This window comes from Bubalus bubalis, chromosome 3 (assembly GCF_019923935.1).
Source record: "Bubalus bubalis isolate 160015118507 breed Murrah chromosome 3, NDDB_SH_1, whole genome shotgun sequence".
Taxonomy (NCBI): domain Eukaryota; kingdom Metazoa; phylum Chordata; class Mammalia; order Artiodactyla; family Bovidae; genus Bubalus; species Bubalus bubalis.
The window spans coordinates 112,933,869-112,952,714 of NC_059159.1; the positions used below are offsets into that span (position 1 = coordinate 112,933,869).

The 18,846-nt window shown below is 39.5% G+C and overlaps 1 protein-coding gene across 3 annotated transcripts in view; it reads right to left on the reverse strand.

The window, feature by feature from the left end:
• Positions 1-18,846, reverse strand: part of TRPM6 (transient receptor potential cation channel subfamily M member 6) — a 191,138-nt gene that overhangs the window by 16,506 nt on the left and 155,786 nt on the right. For all 3 annotated transcript variants that reach the window (XM_006057219.4, XM_045165067.1, XM_044939956.2), the window contains 10 exons: positions 14,643-15,775; positions 14,390-14,499; positions 11,986-12,106; positions 9,784-9,875; positions 8,140-8,198; positions 6,583-6,608; positions 5,030-5,080; positions 3,504-3,569; positions 1,139-1,425; positions 666-748 (listed from right to left, as the gene is read on the reverse strand). In XM_006057219.4, coding sequence (XP_006057281.4) covers positions 666-748; positions 1,139-1,425; positions 3,504-3,569; positions 5,030-5,080; positions 6,583-6,608; positions 8,140-8,198; positions 9,784-9,875; positions 11,986-12,106; positions 14,390-14,499; positions 14,643-15,775 — 2,028 coding nt within the window. The remainder of the gene's footprint in view (positions 1-665; positions 749-1,138; positions 1,426-3,503; positions 3,570-5,029; positions 5,081-6,582; positions 6,609-8,139; positions 8,199-9,783; positions 9,876-11,985; positions 12,107-14,389; positions 14,500-14,642; positions 15,776-18,846) is intronic.

The window sequence follows — 18,846 nt, forward strand, 5'->3', positions numbered from 1 at the left end:
AGATGTCCTAGCTTGACTGAGTAAGCGCAGTGCACATGCCCCTGCCTTTCTATTGAAAAAAATGCGATGCAAAGATTTGGAGCTTTCCCCACCCTCACCCACCTCCCTGCTCTTCGAGGAGCTCTCTTGAGTACTGGATTCAACTTTCCTTGCCTTGCTGTATGAAGTTCCTTGTAAATGGAACAATAAAACTTTACTGTAAGTCCTCAGCACTGAACTATGATCTGTGTTGCTAAATGAATCCAAGTGCATGGAAACACTCAGGTGAAAGTAATACGAGCTCATTCCTTTACAGTTCCTAATTTTTATAAGATAACTAGGAGAGGAAACTATGCTTACAGTAGAAGTGTTTTCCTGCCATAATGTTTCTGGATATTAGTTAACAACACCCAAGATCTGCCTGCTTTCGTAATCGAGAGGTTAGTTATGGCCTCTGCTTGATCTGCTCTTTTCCACCCACATAAATTCAGTGATTTAAGCCAAACATCCCTGGGATGTCTACTTATCTTTTTACTGTCTCCAAGGATGATCTAAAGAAGAAAACAAAATTAAGGTCATGGGGAACTTCCCCATGAGTCTGGTATTTCTTGTGACCAACAGTGGTACAATGAAACTGACAGAAATCCCTACTTAAGATGAAGTGCCACGTGCCAATATTTCCTCACCTTGGAGTGTAGGGAATGGTTTGTGGTTTTACTTGGTTGAAGGTATAGATCAGTTTTTGAGCAGCTCTTTGTTGTTGAATTTCCTGCAAAATAAGGAGCATTGACAAAAATATTGGTTTACTACCACATGCCTACTAATGAATGATCACAGAATTACTAAAGGACTCCCAGGTGTGATTTTTAGCCTTACTCAGCTTCCATCACTACCCACTCCAAAAGTAAAAGCTAAAAATAATAAAATACCACCACCTCCAAATATTGGAGTGGGTAGCTTTTTCCCTTCTCCAGAGGATATTCCCAACTCAGGAATCGAACCAGGGTTTTCTGCATTGCAGGCAGATTCTTTACCAACTGAGCTATCAGGGAAGCCCCAATTTCAAGATCTCTTGGGTTGAAGTAATGGCCTTCAACCAGGACAGAGCCAGATTCCCTTTCTTCGACCTGTCCATCTGGGCTCTGGGTCTCTGACTCACCCTAAGGCAAAGATGAAGCACAGTACTCTCCTGGAAGATTTCGTGCCATGTCTGCACAACCTCAGGAAGAAAGGACTTCACGATGAAAACCTGCCCTGGCTTGAGGATGTCATCCTCAGACCAGGTGCTAATGACTCTCATGGCTTTGCGAAGGCCACCATCCATCTCCTCTTGGGACAACACCTGGATCATAGCAGATCTCCCCCGCTGGGACCAAGAAGACATGCTTTTATCCAGATTCAAGGGAGAACTCTCCTCCAGCCTATAGACCGTTACTTCTTCTCCTGCTGCAAAGAGAAATGCAGGGGAGGGGTTCAATGAGATTCATGTCTGTGACATGAACGGCCTCCTAAATATCAACTCAGAAGAATCGATTCAGTTTCCCAAAGGATCAGAGGGTAACGGGAATTGCATCTGTTCAGGGTCAGGTACAGACATCTGGCTGTGTCAGAGTCCAGTAAAGAGGGAGAGGAAAAATGAACCAGGTGTTAGGTGTCACATAAGAATTAAGTTGTTCTTATTATAGATTATAGCTAGATGAAAATAAAATCAGAGTATCAAGGCTATGCTTCTTTTGTTAAAGATAGTACTCTTAAAGAGACAGTTCAAACCCCGTGTTTATTATCATCCCCCTTAGGAGTTGTTTTAGACTGGTTTTTTTTTTTTCCTAACTGTCCCTTCCCTGACATTTTAATACCGAGGATATACTGTATATCTGTTTATAAACTCTGAGTGTGTGTGTATCTGTGCTTTACACACGAAAATAAAAAGATGTTTTTGCTCCCTTGGGGGTGATATTACCCCACTTAGATAGGTTAAAGTTAGAAGCAAAGTCATACCCCAGAACCTTTCCCTCCTTTCTTTGTGCCTTTGGACAAGTTATGTAAAGCCTCACTTTGCTCATCAGTAAAATGGAAGTGTTATTAAAAGAGCCACTTCATTAGGTGGTTATAAAGATTAAATATGGTAACACGGCTAATGTGAAGCAGACTCGCAGTTACAAACCCAATCCCACTTTAAAGATTTTACACTCACGTGTTCTCTAACTGCTCTGCAGCTTCCAATTTTAGGCTGTTGAACAGGGAGCCATTCTTATGGGGCCTAAACTCCACCTAATATAGTGCGCAACACTTCCTGACAGAGGTAACATACTACAGAAAACTTCTGTCCGGCCTATGTTCTCCTTACACCTCAGTTTCAAATGGCTTTTATTATAAAACACTGTACTGGCTTTTCTTATGAAATATTGTATAAAACACTTTACAAAGAAAAGAATCTATTCACTCACTCTTGCATTTAATTGCTTACCAAAGAACATGTCTAGGTAATGCTTAGTAACATGCCTTTGAATATTTATTCTTGGTGCCCAGATAAATGGCACTGGAGATCTCTTTAGAGTTCTAAATACCTAGAGGATTTAGAACAAAGCTAGTGAGTTATACAACCAGTTGTGGAGACAAGTGGAAGGAGAAAGCATCAACAATCAGAAGCCACCTGATCTGTCCTTATGCGAAGGATGTGAGAAAATCAAGATCAAGGACAGTGCAGGGACCCTTGTTATGTTGTCAAGTGGCAGGACAGAGAAATGCCAGTAGCCATGGCTAACATGGCACCCCACTCCAGTACTCCTGCCGGGAAAATCCCATGGACGGAGGAGCCTGGTAGGCTGCAGTCCATGGGGTCACTAAGAGTCAGACACGACTGAGCGACTTTACTTTCACTTTTCACTTTCATGCATTGGAGAAGGAAATGGCAACCCACTCCAGTGTTCTTGCCTGGAGAACCCCAGGGACGGGTGGGCTGCCGTCTCTGGGGTCGCACAGAGTTGGACACGACTGAAGCGACTTAGCAGCAGCAGCAGCATGGCTACCATGAGTTTGTTTTTCTCTACTACTCCAGCCTTTAAAAATCACATTTGTTCTCTGAGCTAAGAGCAATTAGTTTACATGAAACAAAACAAACAAATTAAAAGCAATATACCAAGCATTTCTCTTTAGATGTCTGTTAGCTTCTTCTGTATTGACATTGAATGCTTTCTCCTCTGTTTATTACGTATGACTGGTTGGTTCTTTTCTATTCTACTTTTTCCAGCCTTAAATCAGTGAATGCCCGGTGCAACAGTATTGCTTTTTCCCCCAACTGCTGCTCATTATAGTCCTGTCCTCAGAGTATATTAGGTTTTGAGCCTAGATACCAGCCAGGCAGTTAATAAGAGTTTCCATTTTAGGAAATTAATATTTCTAAACTGCAACCATGGGTAAAAGAATATCTTCAACTAAAATTATGCAAAATGTTTTCTCCTGATTCACTCAGATGTTTTGCCTTTGCCCTGGCACAACCTCAAGAAGGTAGAAACGGCACTCACCAAACAGTTGGATTGGTGTAAATGGTATGGTCTGAGAAAGCCTCATTAAATTGTTCCTTTCAATGGCTGCAAACAAAAGCAGATTTACTATTTTAAGTACACATCAGTAGGCTAAATTTATAGAAAGATTCCCCACATCAATATACTCATATAATGCTACAATATTTTACTTTGAAGACCCTTTATTTGTTCCTTTATGAAAAACAGTGTCTATAATACAGTATTTAAAATAAACTATGCCTTAAACAGGAAGGATATCCCAGTTTTAGTAACAGATTATATAAGATTATCTAGTAAGTCCTGAGCTAGGGTTGTCACCTACAGCCTCCTGAATAGCAAATACCACACTAATCCATACATATGTGGAACTTGCTTTTAAAGAGCATTTTAATCTGTGGTCTTCATTCTCTGGTTTTTCTTTTCCAGATCAAACTAGTGCACAGTGGGCTGTGGGGACATCTACTGTTGATTTTTCAGAGTTCATTTTCTTTTCCCAAAGAGAGCTGAAGACTAATTTTAATTAGAAGCAAGTGATCTGAATTCTCCTGTTAAGAGTTGTATCCTAACAGATCAGAATCAATGTCAGTTACAGTGTTCCTCACCAGAGACTTTCTTCAGCTGACAGCTGGAGTCAAAATAACAGATTACTGCTGAGCTGAAACACCCAGTTATGAGAGCCTGGAATGTGGAGTCTGAAATCCACTGAAACACTATTCACTACAGAGGAAAATTCAGGATAAGGTAGCCTATTACCAAACCCTGAACACATGACCTTGATATAATAATAATGGTAATTATCACACCAATACACTTGTACTCTTGTACCCAGCTTTAAGAGTGTATAAAAAGTTCACTCATGTAGTATCTAATCCAATGCTGAGAGCAATGATACCCAAAAGACCACCCAATGGCATGAGTCCAGTTGGTTGTTACATTACTTTGCATTTCAAAGGGTTTCCTTTATTCTCAACTAGCCCTTTGGCAGATTGCTCCTCAGGAAGGGCAAGTACAATTATTCCCACTTTGAAAGAAAGACTACTGAATCACTGTGAAGCGATGTTGCTTAAGAGAGTCAAGACCCTTGACGTCTTGTTTAATAACATCCTTTAAGGTGTCTTTGTTGAACACCCCCTGTGGGGCTGGCATTCATTCAGTGGTTCTGTTCACTGAGGGCCCAATAAGGGCATAAAACCCTTCCTTAGAGAACCAGCCCCAGGCCTGTCTCCTCTCCAGCCCAAAACACAAAGATCTCTGGTTTTGACCTTGTAAGGAGTTTTCAGATCTCAAGGTCATCTTTCCCTTTTACAATTTGGAACTTACCAATACAAACATTTTTTTTTAATCCAAAACTTCTTAAATCCTAACAACTTGTTTTCCCAAGAAACCTGAATATGTTCTCATCAGAGTAAACAACTTTTCAAGTTGGAGCCATATCAACACCACAAATTCATTAATGCTTTTGTTTCCAAATGCAGTCACACAGACATCTAGTTCCATTGATACGTCCATGTGTACATGCATCCTACCTGAATAATGATGGTGAGGCTCTTGAGGGCTTTTTAAGGAGTCTGAGATTTCTGAAATTACAGAGGAGATTGACATTTTAATTACTTGGCTGGAGATAAATACATACTTATGAATATATTGCCTTCAAAGTTATTATTGAACAGGTTAATCAGAACGGCTTCTCGGTTTTCGAAAAAGATTGCCTAATATCCTTTAACCACATTATCGTGCATGGTATCCTGACAGCTTCCAATCATCAATGCAATATCTCCAAATATATTTATATAGGGAATTGAAGAAAGACAGGTAATATTAGCCTCAAAGATGTATTTCCTCTGAACCAATTACACCTCTGGGTTGCAGAAGGCACGCGGCTGCCCATCACATTTCACGACATCCCAGAAGCACAATTCTCTGAGCTCCCGGCCAAGATGCAGTGCCCACATAAAGACGTTATTAATATCAAGTTATTATCAGACTACTTCACTGACTTAAAAATGACAACAAAATGATGAAAACATATTAAGAGGTATATATCAGAAACAAAGGAGGTGGAAGGGAAGGTGACAGCAAGGGATTTGTGTGGTTACAGAAGGACCGTGTGTTGGGAATACCTCTTGCAAGTTCAACTGGTTCTCTTCTATCTGCTCAAGTCCTAAATTACAAGGCTCAAGAGAAATTCTTTCCAACAGTTTTGCCATTTCATAAAGTCAGAATTAAAGTGGAGAACTTTGGTCTCACGGTGGTAACTGCTTTATACTTTGTAGAATAAGCAGCGTAATGAGCCCAATTTCACAGATGTCTCTGGCTTTTTGCTGCTGCATAAGCAAAGGAACAAAACTCCCTCCCTTTGGGGGTGCTGGGTAAAAGGTAAGATCATCAGAAAAGACTGTTCCTTTCTGGAATAACACTGTTTCAGTTAATTTGGAGGTAAGGAAGGGGAGTGGCAGTCTGAAAGCCAGGTAAAATCCAGAAAAGGATTATTTTTTTCTTTTGTACATGACAAATTTTTTGTAGGTGGGGAAGGAATCAACTGCAAAGGATGTACTGAAAACACAATAAATTGAAATGGAGCAAGACCACAGAAGAGGAAGGTTTCTGATCTGTATCAAGGGGTCAAGAAGACAGAAAGGGGTAAAATCTGAAAGTGGCTATAGAGAGTGGATTCGGTGAGGGAGGTGTCTCACCAAAGCAGGCTTGGTCCTATTTAGCCACTTGGGGCACAGAGTCCCACTGAAGCCACAAAAGAAAGATCTACATACAATCTCATGAGTTCTTACCAGGCAATGTGTTAAAACATCACAGTAAGAGTTGTCAAGCAGTCTAAATGAGCTCAGTGACTATACTCTTACTCACTGGAAAATCATGGTTGAAAATTGGTTACTCCAAAAAATTTTAAACCAGATATCAGTCCTGATTTATCTGGGGAAAGACATTCAAAAACTTTCTACTTTTCTACAGAATTTGCTACTCTGTATAGTAGACAAAACCACAAACAGGATTGCAAGAACTAAAAATCTCAGCAGGAGCGTAAACCTCACCAATAATAATATGAAAAAATATAAAAACTTACTGTTAACTCCATTTGAACTTCTCAACCTGTTTGAAAAATTAAAGTTGTTTAGATAATGCTTAAATTTTTCAATCATCAAAGATAGAAAAAGTGCACAAAACACTAAATAATAGAGTCTATAAGCATATATGTATACACATGTGTATATATTACTTTAAAGGAAGAGTATCAGTTACATCTGACCCCTACTTTTAGAGAAACAGTTTACAGCCCTACAATTATTTTCATAGAAAAACGAGCACCAGATATGCACATAAGTCGTTTACTGTGTATGCCCTAAGCTAACTGAAAAGCAGTTGTTGGTTTTTGTTTTTAATTAGCTGTGTGATCACACAACATATATAAGATTTAACTGTATTTGTATTCTTCTGGATCAATTAAACTAAAGGGTTCCTGAACTATGCAAAGTAGATGCCTACAAATGAGTCTATGAATGTCTATGGACAAGTCTACAAATCAGTTTCATTAGCCCACGTGATCCCTAAATGTTCAAGGCTGAAATTAGCTCTCTTTAAATGGTTACATGCCCTGCTCAAGTGCACAAGTGGCCATGGGCAAGTCAAAATAAGCGCATTCAAAGAATATCTCTAGAACGTAAGGTCCTTGGGGAAGAAAGTACAATTACAATTATTGTTTAATTTCATGCTGCAATAACCCACCACTCTGCATGAGCACAAACTACTGAACCTTTGGGAGAAGAAAGACATGTGCACATTAATTCTAGAAGCAGGCTTGCACAGAGAGACCTTGATGGGAGCTTCAGAGAAAAGGCCATCTCAAACACAGCTGACTGCCAACTGACCATCATATTCCACCTGCCTGACATCAATTGCCCCTTTGTAGAGTACAGATGCTTTTAAATTCTGCTCCTTTAGCTGTAAGAATAGTCAATTTGATGATGTAACTGGAAAGGTCCATAAAACCTACAAACAAAATAGAATAATCTGCCTGGTTGGTGTTCAAATACGCTTCGAGTAATAAAAATCCAGGAGTCTCAAGTCTACAAAAATGTGAGTTCTCTATCTGCTCTCTCTAGCCCTGTCCTCCTGTCTCACACCTTCTCAAATTGTTACTGTTTTGATGAACCCTTAGGATGTTAAGGAGAAACCAGAAAGATCCGTCTTAGAAACTAAACAGAAACATTTGGGGAAAAAAATACTAAGGGAAAGAACGATCTAGTCTTCACTCTAAGTCTTTTTTTCAGCCAAGACAGATTTATTCCTAATTTTTAATGCAAATTTCACATCAGAAAAGATATGATACTTATTATTTCATATGTGCTTTTTTGACACTAAAAAAGACAACATGGTTAATTTGCTGCAATAGCACATGTTTCATTATATTCTTAAAAGGCACTAAGGTGAGATCTTGTTGCCAAAAACAGGAAAGCTAGGAGAATAAATAATAGTCATTCTTGCTAACAAAAGAAAAATATTGTTGTTGGACATAATTCTCTTTTTTCTCCTTTTCTGACCCAATTAAACCTTGGTTCCCAGTCCAGTTAAAAAAAGAACAAAAGCCAAAGATGCTTAAAGACAGACATTCAGAAATACTCACTGAGACTTCCTATTGACTGTGGTGCTCCTGGAATCCCACAAAGGGCTTTTGCTAAGATCCTGAGGAAAAGGGCAAGATCATTACACGCTCACCCCACTTTCTCCCACCTCAAGCTTCCAACAACACATTTGCAAAACACACTCCTTGGAGGATATGGTTGTTTTCCTTTCCCTTCCTCTAACTCAATATTTATTTTATTAAGTATCAAAACTCAAGCTGGAAAGATGAATAATGTTAGCACAATATATGAGTAACTCAATGCGGTGACCAGCTTTAACAGAAAGAATTTTATGGGCACATCAAAGGGAAACTGTAATATATAATGGTTTTTACAAAATTGAGAGTGAACATATAACATCTGTTAAGGATGTGAAAGAAGGCATGAAAGTCAAAGTTGACAGGAAACGATCATTACATTGTTATACCCAATCACCAGATCATTATTTCAGTTAATGATTATTCAGAATGTTACCTTTGAGACATCTCATTCTATTTCTATTTAGATTTAAATTATTTCTTAAAATCTAGTATACTCCCAGCACTGTGTGTGCGTGCATACTCAGCTGCTCAGTCATGTCAGACTCTTTACCACCCCATGGACTGGAGCCCGCCAGGTTCCTCTGTCCATGGAATTCTCCGGTTAAGAATACTGGAATGGGTAGTCATTCCCTTCTCCTGGGAATCTTCCCAGCCTAGGAATCGAACCCTGCATTGCAGGTGGATTCTTTACCATCTGAGCCACCAGGGAAGCCACTCCAAGCATTATTACAGGCATTTTCACTACTGTTATTTTTGTTATCCACTATTAAACTGGTAAGGATGGCATTAACCCCATTTTAGAGATGAAGCTAATGAAGCTCATAAGGTTAATTGATATGTATAACTTTGAAACCTAGGAAGTGGAAGAGCCAGGATTTGACAGGGCGGACAGGTTCCCTGACTACCTTCAAGTAGTATTCTGTTTCACAGATTACCTTCCTATAAGAACATCTGAGGTTGTAGTATATGTTCACATAGGTGATTTGTATACACTTTCCAAGGTCATAGAGGTAATATTCAAATAAAGATCAAAATTATATTGGGTCGGCGGGGTTAGGTGGTGGCTAGTCCAACTAGATCATGCTTACCCCATGGTGGGTGGCAATAAAACAAGCACATATTTGCAGACGGAAAGAAAAACAGACTGAAAAATCAGTATTGAAGAAACACTGAAGGTCCTTTACTCTGAAATGTCCAAATCCCCTCCAACACATCTACAAAGAAGTTGCCTTGGCCTGTTTAACTAACCACACTAAGTGAGACATTAACCACTGTGAGATAAACCATTCCATCCCCGGAAAGCTGCAAAAGGTAAAAATTTCTTCTCAAGCCAGGCTGAACCTGTCTCCCAGTGGTTTGTATATGTTGTTTTTTTAGCTCTACCTCTGAAAAGTGTATTAGAGGTATTTTTCTTCCATGTGGCAACTTTTATATATTTGAAAACAGTGTCAAAAATTCCTAAACTTTTTCTCATTCATGCTAAAATGCTCAGGATAAGTTATTGGATGGATAAAGAGCAAAAAAAGAGAACAACAAAGAAATAATAAAGTGGGAGGAGAAGGGGTGAAAACTGAGCTTTTAAAATTTCAAATAAAATGCTTTCACCTCTTGAGACTGCCTTCCATAATCACTGACTTGTACAGGATGTCGTTCAGCTCCTTTAGTTTTCATTTTCTGATATATGTAAGATTCTAGACCTTGTTAAAAGGAAGGAAAAAATTAGAGAATACATGAAAATGTGTTATATGTGAATCACAGTTACAAATAAAAGATCTCAACACTGCATTTATCTAAATTGGAATATACTTTTCTTTTCTCTTTTAAGCAAATTTTTCCAAGATTCTTTTGTCCTTTTTACTCAAGTGGTTGAAAGCTATTTACCCCATTTCTATTCTTCCATAGTTACCCTTATGTTTATAACAATTAATACTTCTCTATCAAAGAATTATACATACCCTATCTTCCTATAAAATACCTGTAGTAATTTTCACTTTCCCCTGAACCTTGTCATCCATGCTTTATTCAAAATACATGAAATTTGAGATCCAAATTGTTAGTAATTCTTCCTTAATAGCATAATCAAGCATTACTGTAGGCTATTTAAAAAAGAAGACAAAATCAAATTGAGACAAAAGAAAGAAAAGAATGCCAGCAAATAGTTTTAATTTTTAGCCTTTTCTTTAAAAAACTTAACAAGGATCATTATTGTTAATATTTTTTATACCTGGTATTTACAGAGTCACTGGCATATAGTAGGTAATCAATAACAGTTTAATAAATATTTGGTTGGATAAATTCTGAGAAAAATACTTATTAAAAGTCCCTGGCTAAAAATAGTTGTTATTTTTTCCTACTATTTGGTGCTGGAAAAAAAGTACACAGGAAATGCAAAAAAAGCTACTGAAAAAAATCACAAAATTGTATATATGATACTTCTCATAACATAATAAAATTATGATAAATATGATCTCAATGATAACACAGTACTACAATTAAAATAAAATACCTCTATGAAAATCTAAAACTATGCTTTTCCTTCCATAATTAATCTCCTCAAAACTTTACCTTTTGTGTTTAGAAGGAGCTATCTGACAGGGCACCCTCAAAAATTTTTTTTAATTCTTTTTCAATTCTTAACTCAGACAAGTTTTTAAAAAAATAAAGTTCTCAACCCAGAATGTGGATCAAGACACTAGGCCTCCTGAAGTCTTCAGATTAGCCAAACACCGGGAATTAGCCTAATTCTCTAGGTCTTCTCTTTCCTCCTGATCATCAGATTTAAATGAGATTCTTTGCCAGAACCCTCCTGCCACTTCCATCTTTCTCAGTTTGAATTTTTTTGAAATAAGAGAAGATGGTCAAAAGGTACAACTCCAGCTATAAGATAAATACCTGGGGAGGTAATATACAGCATGGTGGTTACAGTTTAACAATACTATATAGTGGCTAAGATAATAGATCTTAAAAGTTCTCATCACAAGAAAAAATAATTGTTAACTATAGGTGGTGATGGACATTAATTTACTGTGCTACTAATTTTGCAACACAGACATACATCAAATCATTATGTTGTATATCTAAAACTAATACATGTACCTTAAATTTAGTACTTCAAATAATTTTAAATATTTATGACTTGCTAACCACATAGTCCATTCTGTTTAAAAATTAGTAAGGGTCTCTTAATATCAAATGGAAGAGGTTCAATGTTCAGTTTACTGCTACCTATTCTCCTCCTAATATGTCCTCAACGCATCTGTCCAGGCTTATTTCACAGTCTACACTTAGCTCACAGTCTTCATTCCTAGCTCACTCATCTGTCTTCTATCCTCTACAAACATCATTACTATTAAGTTTAAGGGAATCTTGCCAATGGAATAAACACTATATGGGAGCAGTTGTAAATGACCAACTACAACTCAATGCACTGAGTTCTGTGTAAGGGCCCATATCAACGTCGCCTGAACTTTAAAGAATTTATAACATTAGACAACTCACCCCATAAGTCAGACTAAATGAATACTCCTTGATGCAGATTCAACAGCTCTGAATAGAAGACTATCTACGTTTTAATTAATTTTAATTTTTCTTTTCTGAATTCTGACAATTATCCCATTAAACAAATGCAAATTGAATCTCTTTCATAAAAACTAAAAGCAGAAAAGAGCTATTTTTCTTAGAAAGTGTGGCCCCTTCTCATTCTCTCACCTCCACTTAAGAACAGCAGGGACCCCCACTGGTCTAAAGACCATACCCTGAGGAAACTACCAGGGTTTGGGTAACTCAAGAATGCAGACTGTTACATACTTATCTGATTAAATTTGCACACTGGAATCCAGTTCTTGCTGCCCTTGTGTGCTTCTGAGATCTTTTCTCCAGGCTCTGGGTTCAATTGGTCACTTTGAGAGCAGGTGTTGACTGTTATGACCTGGAAAGAAAGACACTTGTTGGAACAGAGTGACGTTAATCTGAATAGATTCCAAATCACAGTCATCACGGACATGAGTTTGAGCAAACTCTGGGAGACGGTGAAGGACAGGGAAGTCTGGTGTGCTGTCCATCCTAAAGTCCGTCCTAAAGTCCATCCCAGTCCATCCTAAAGGAGCTCAGTCCTGGGTGTTCATTGGAAGGACTGATGTTGAAGCTGAAACTCCACTACTTTGGCCACCTGATGTGAAGAGCTGACTCACTGGAAAAGACCCTGATGCTGGGAAAGATTGAGGGCAGAAGGAAAAGGGAATGACAGAGGATGAGATGGTTGGATGGCATCATCGACTCGATGGACATGGGTTTGGGTGAACTCTGGGAATTGGTGATGGACAGGGAGGCCTGGTGTGCTGCGGTTCATGGGGTCACAAAGAGTCAGACATGACTGAGAGACTGAACTGAGAACTGAGTGAAGTCTGATGTGCTGCAGTCCATGGAGTTGCAAAGAGTTGGACACAACTGAGCAACAGAACAACAACTGCATGTTGAAGAACTGCTGCTGCTACTGCTAAGTCACTTCAGTCATGTCCGACTCTGTGCGACCCCATAGACGGCAGCCCACCAGGCACCCCCGTCCCTGGGATTCTCCAGGCAAGAACACTGGAGTGGGTTGCCATTTCCTTCTCCAATGCATGAAAGTGAAAAGTGAAAGTGAAGTCACTCAGTCGTGTCTGACCCTCAGCGACCCCATGGACTGCAGCCTTCCAGGCTCCTCTGTCCATGGGATTTTCCAGGCAAGAGTACTGGAGTGGGATGCCATTGCCTTCTCCGATGTTGAAGAACAGTGGTTGTTAATATTGGCTGCACATTAAAATCACCGGGGAAGTGTTAAACTTCCATCACTCGTGCTGGCAGGACACAAGCATCCATGTGACTTTCCTATTTGCAGTCATGACTGAGAACCAGGGTGGGGAGCAGGTTTTCTCAAACTTGAGTGTGTATCAGAATCACCCAGGACTGTGTTAAACCCACAGATTGCTGGGTCCCACCCTCAGGATCTGTGTGTGATTCAGTAGGTCTGTGCGTGTGTGGTAAGTCCCTTCAGTCGTTTATGACTCTTTGTAACCCCATGGACTGTAGCCCGCCAGGCTCCACTGTCTATGGGATTTTCCAAGCAAGAATACTGGAGTTGCCATGCCCTCCTCCAGGGGATCCTCCCAACTCAGGGATCCTACCTGCGTCTCTTATGTTTCCTGCAATTGGCAGGTGGGTTCTTTACCACTAGTGCCACCTGGGAAGCCCTTAGTAGGTCTGAGGAGAGGGCAAATTTGAATCTCTTAAGTTTTCAGGTAATGCTGATGGGAGACCGCAGTTTAAGAACCACTGGTGTAAAGCAAAACAACAAAAACATAAGGGTCTGAAAGAACTGGTTAGAATTCTATCCCTGTCACTCAGAAACTACATGAACTGAGCAAATCACTTCATGTCTATGAGCTCCATTCCCTACATCATTAAAATAACAGAGAGCTAACAATAACGGCTGCCTCATGTGCTTCACAGGGGCAGAGAAGAAATGAAATAACTTGACAAACTACAAGATAACAAACAAAAGCAAGTTATTAGTGCTTGAGCTCAGTTAATAGTTCTTATTTTAACTCTGGCCATTTTAGAACATAATTAGAACATAATTCTAAACTCATATTTTATGGGATCCCAGCAACTCATCGCATGTTCCCTGAAGGAAGCACATTCTTTATGGACGTTAAGTCTCCTTCAAAAGGTGATTCTGCACGAGTCACTATGGAAAGGCACATGAAACCACTGTGAGATACCACTGGACACTCACTAATATGCTAAAATCAAAAAGACTGAGCCTACTAAGGACTGGCAAGGACGTGGACCACTGGAACGCTCATAAACCACTACTCATAAACTGATGGCAATGTAAGTTTCTTCTAAAATTAAACAAATACTTACCATATGACTTTACTATTCTACTCCTAGTTACCAAAGAGAAATGAAAACATATGTCCACACAAAGACTTGTACACAAATGTTCTTAGCAGCTTAAGGGGAATAGCCAAAAACTGAAAATAACACAAAAGTCCTTCAACATATGAGTTGATAAATGAATTGTTGCAAATCAGCTCTGCTGACTCTTAAGATTTACACCTCCATTCCTTCCAGGACAGTGTTATTTTGTGTACTTGGCACTTTAGAATAAAGAGAACTCAAGCTAAGATAGGATACTGCCTCAGTTGCCAAAAACATAAAAGGCACTTACTGGCACCTGTAGTCCTTGTGTTTTCTTCTTCTTTGACAGTTTCCTATCCTTGGTTAGCAATTTTGTTTTGATCCATTTTGACTGTCCTATCTCTGAGAATTTTGATAGATCTGTAAGGGAAATGATTTACATGAGACAATAAAGACAGTACGTGGAACCATTTTGTTTCACAGGTAAGACTGAGAGAATGGGGAGAATGAGAATGGTAGCAAGGTGAGAATTTAATCCCGGTTTTTAAACGTTTACTTCTTACTTTTAATCTTAGAGATCTTCAACTTCTCCTCCTTGTGTAATCTCAAGCTCTGATTCCCAGTGAAGGGCTTGTCTTTCCGAAGCAGACTGATTCGAAAGGATGTGTTTGGCTGGAGCCATGGAAGTAGTTCTGAGCAATTCCTCTGGGCCAATCTTGCCGAGTTATCAGACAGGGATCTGCCCCAGTTCTGCTTCTGGCCATGTTCACTCTGTCTGGAGTCATGGTTACAAGTGGAGGCCATGCTGATTTGACATTGCTTCTTGGTGCTAAACACACCAGTTTCATCACCTTCTGAAAATGCCCAGTTCACATATCCACCTCCAGGTTGCATGCTCATGACCTGGGAAGGGAGGGAGGACACTCTCGTGGGTGCAGGTGTGCAAATCAAAGTGGGGAGCACTTGTTCCCCCTTGTCTTGTCTGGCTGGTATCTGACCAAGTGACTCACACTGCTCCTTGGTTTCCACCATGGGGCCCTTGGCTGAGACACCCGGGGTCTGCCACATCAGATGAACAGGGACCTCAGTCTGGCTGACGTGTTCAGTTGTCAGCCCATCTGTACCTGCTTCCACAGATGGTGTGGACAGAGGCAAGTCAGTTTTTGCAGAATAAGAAACTTGTTCTAGATAAGAAGGGACCATGAGATATTGGCCATACTTTGGGTGTGCTTGTCTGTTCAGCATCACCCCAGAAGCAACTACACGATTTTTTGTTTCTTGCTCTCCTTGGTCATTTCTTACATTTGAAGCCTCTTGATTTGTAATCTCAAGAAAGGGCCCTTTCTGCCCTCGTGGGGGATACCAGCCTCTGGCCAGGCTCCGCAGCAAAGAAGGGGGCATGCTATAACACTGATACTTCTTCTTCTCAGAGAGTGGCATGCTGCCCAGAACCTCTGCACAGATGACATTGCTCCAGCTGTGGGGAAGTTTTCTGCAAGTAGAATGCTTTCTGTTGGCCAGGAGAGCCTCATCTTCTTGTAAGGTGTCAACAGCAGAAAGGACTTTTAAGGTATCCACTGTCAGGACAGAGAGATCCTGCAGGTGTCCCACCTGGCTGTCCAAAGACAATAAGGAGTCCTTTATGAAAGACACCTTTTCATTCATTTCTTTCATTTGGAAGTACATCTCGGTAACCCTAAGGGTAAAGGGAGGGAGAAAAGCAATAAACGCAGTAAGTCGATGGGAACTGGCCTGCCTCTCTTCCTGCTCTGCTTCCATCTCCAGGTGGCTGCCCAGCCTATGCAGCTTCCCTATGTTGGGTCTGTCTTCTGCCTTCTTCTCTATCCAGTCGGTACTCATCCCAGGTGCCCTCACCCACTCCTATAATTCCCACTATCACCAGAAAAAGGAAAATTAAAAATTGTATTTCTAGCCCTTATTTCTCTTCAGTATTTCAGAACCACATTTCCAGCTTCTACTAGTTAGCCTTCCAATCATCTCATCAATCAGCCTATTTGTACTCATTAACATATTCATTAACTTACATGACAAACATTTTAATATCTCCTATTGTCAAGCACTGTGCTATTTTGGTAGACAAGTAAAATCCTGAGGATGAAACCAGAATGATAGGAATAAAATCAATAATAAAAAACATAATTAGAAAAAGTTTATAGATCTTTTAAAATAAAATTTCATGTCTACAGTATAAACAAACATCCCAGGTTTCAAACAAAGCCCATTTTAAGAAACCTACAATCAGAGAAAGCCTGAGCCAATTCTTAAGTGATTTTGAATACTTGAACCCCAAATTATGATATTGAACCAGTGGTTCAAGTCAAAGCAGCATTTCTTCACCATCAGTTATGCAAGTACAAAAGTGCATTCCAAGTAGAGTCAAATTAAATTTAACACTTGATTTCATTTAGAGAATTAGAAAGAACAAAGAAAATATATCTATATCTATCTCTGTTATATGGGTATCGGTTTTGTTTTGTGTACCCCCAAAATAAGATAAGTTGAAATCCTAACCCCCAGTATTCCTAGAATGTGACTTTATTTGAAAGGAGGGCCTTTACAGAGGTAATCAAGTTAAAATAAGGTCATTAAAGTATACCATAAACCTGTATAACTCATATTCTTATAAAAAGGGGAAATTTGGACATAGAGGGAAGAAAATGTGAGACAACTGCCTTCTGCCTGGAGTGATGTATCTACAAACCAAGGAACACCAGGGGCTGTCAGCAAGCAACAGAAGCTAGAAGGAGTGAGGAAAGACTCTCCCCTAGAGTCATTAGAGAAAGCATGGACCTCCAAACGTCATAATTTTGGACTTCTAGCCTCCAGGACTGTGAGATAATAAATTTCTATTGTTGTAAGACACCCAAATTTTTGGTACTTTGTTAGGTGTGCATGCATGCGTGATAAGTCACTTCAGTTGTGTCTCACTTTTTACGACCCTATGGACTGTAGCCCGCCAGGCTCCTCTATCCATGAGTTTCTCCAGTCAAGAATACTGACTTGGGTTGTCATGCCCTCCTCCAGGGGATCTTCCCAACCCAAGGGTGGAACCCAGGTCTCTTATGTCTCCTGCATTGGCAGGCAGGTTCTTTACCATTAGTACCACCTGGGAAGCCCTTTGTTGTGGCAGTCCAGGAAATTAATACAGTTATGACATTTTTCTTTCTTTCCTTTTTTCCTCTGTTTCATTCTTTACTTTGCAGAAAGGAGTATACTTTCCAATTTCTCAATACTAAAAATCTTTGATAAACAGAAATAAAGTGAAAAGTAGCAAGGGAGGGAATATAGTCAACAGTTTCATGACTCACATCACCATATGCAGAAATAAAAAATTGTTCCCAGTCTTATTTGGGGGCTGGGAGAAGCAGCGATTGATTGTATCATGAAGAGCTTGGCACTCAGTTCTAGGAAGCACTTTCCAAAATAGTGTCAGATGTCTCCTCTCTAGAATATATCACAGGTCACATGGATTGAGAAATCCTCCCCTTCTTTCTGGAATCTTTGCAGATAGAAATGAAAGAATAAAGGGGGTCATATTTTCCATTTTTATTATCATCTAGGGGGGTGGAGCCCTCTCTTGCTTCAACTTCTATAACTCAATAGAGCCTTAGTAAAGGCTTCCTGACCATCTGGAACCTGTAAAACTAGAATTGGCAAGGATGATGAAGAAAAGAGCACAAAATGTATGTATATTCACTTCCAAATATGCTTCATTAGAGCCTCTCTATCTAGCACACTGTTTCATCTAATTCAAAAACAGTACAGTCCAAACAACAGTAATGGAGACTCATTAAGTTCCATTAGCAGCAGCCCCATCAAAAGGATACAATAGACACCAACAAGTATTCAGAGCCACAGGTAATCTGCTACAATAGAGACTGTCAGGCAAATAACCTGGTCACCCTCAAATCAGGTCCTCTTGCTTTCATAGGCACTTGTTTTCTAAAGCTCAATGTCCTATGAAACATATTTTAATTATATTTCTCAACCACGATCTACATTAATCAAGTCTTTTAGTCATTCTGACATGGAAAAGAAATTCTCGTACTTTTTGTTTCTTCTGTGCAAGGTTTGAGAGTGAGGGGGAGACCAGTATGGTTATTGTTTCATTGTGGGTCTCTGGACTAGATATTGTAAAATGAAATTATAGAAAGTATTATTATAATCATCATGATAATCACAGTGTTCCTGAGTGCTCATTATGTGCCAGGTGTTATACATTATTTTATTTAATCCACATGACCACCTTATAAAGTAGGCATTCTACTATCCCTTCATGAATATAGGTCACATTACCCATCACATGGTCGGTGAAAGAGTGAGGCTTCAAAGCCAAAGCGTGCAACTCCATATTTAATTGCATTAACCACTGCCCTCCAGCATGTCTCAGCAACTCAGCAGGGATCCAAGCAAAGTCCTATTGAGGTCCTATAGTCCCACAAAGGATGACTGAATTGCACCCACATTTTCCATGCCAAGAGTTGTTCACAAATGTTTCTCAGTAAGATATCATGATAAAACAATGATGGGACCTGCTCAAGCTATAACTCTGCTGAGTCACATTGCTCAATGTGATAGTTTAAAAAAAAATTTTTTTTAAGATATAGCACTTTCCAAATATAATGTAACCAAACATGCTTACTATGGAAAAATCCCTAGTTAACAACTTATTCCATAGAAGAGCGAGAGAAAACACTGGCTTACATCGGTAGGGACAAAAAGTAGCCAGCATTCCAAATAGAGAAA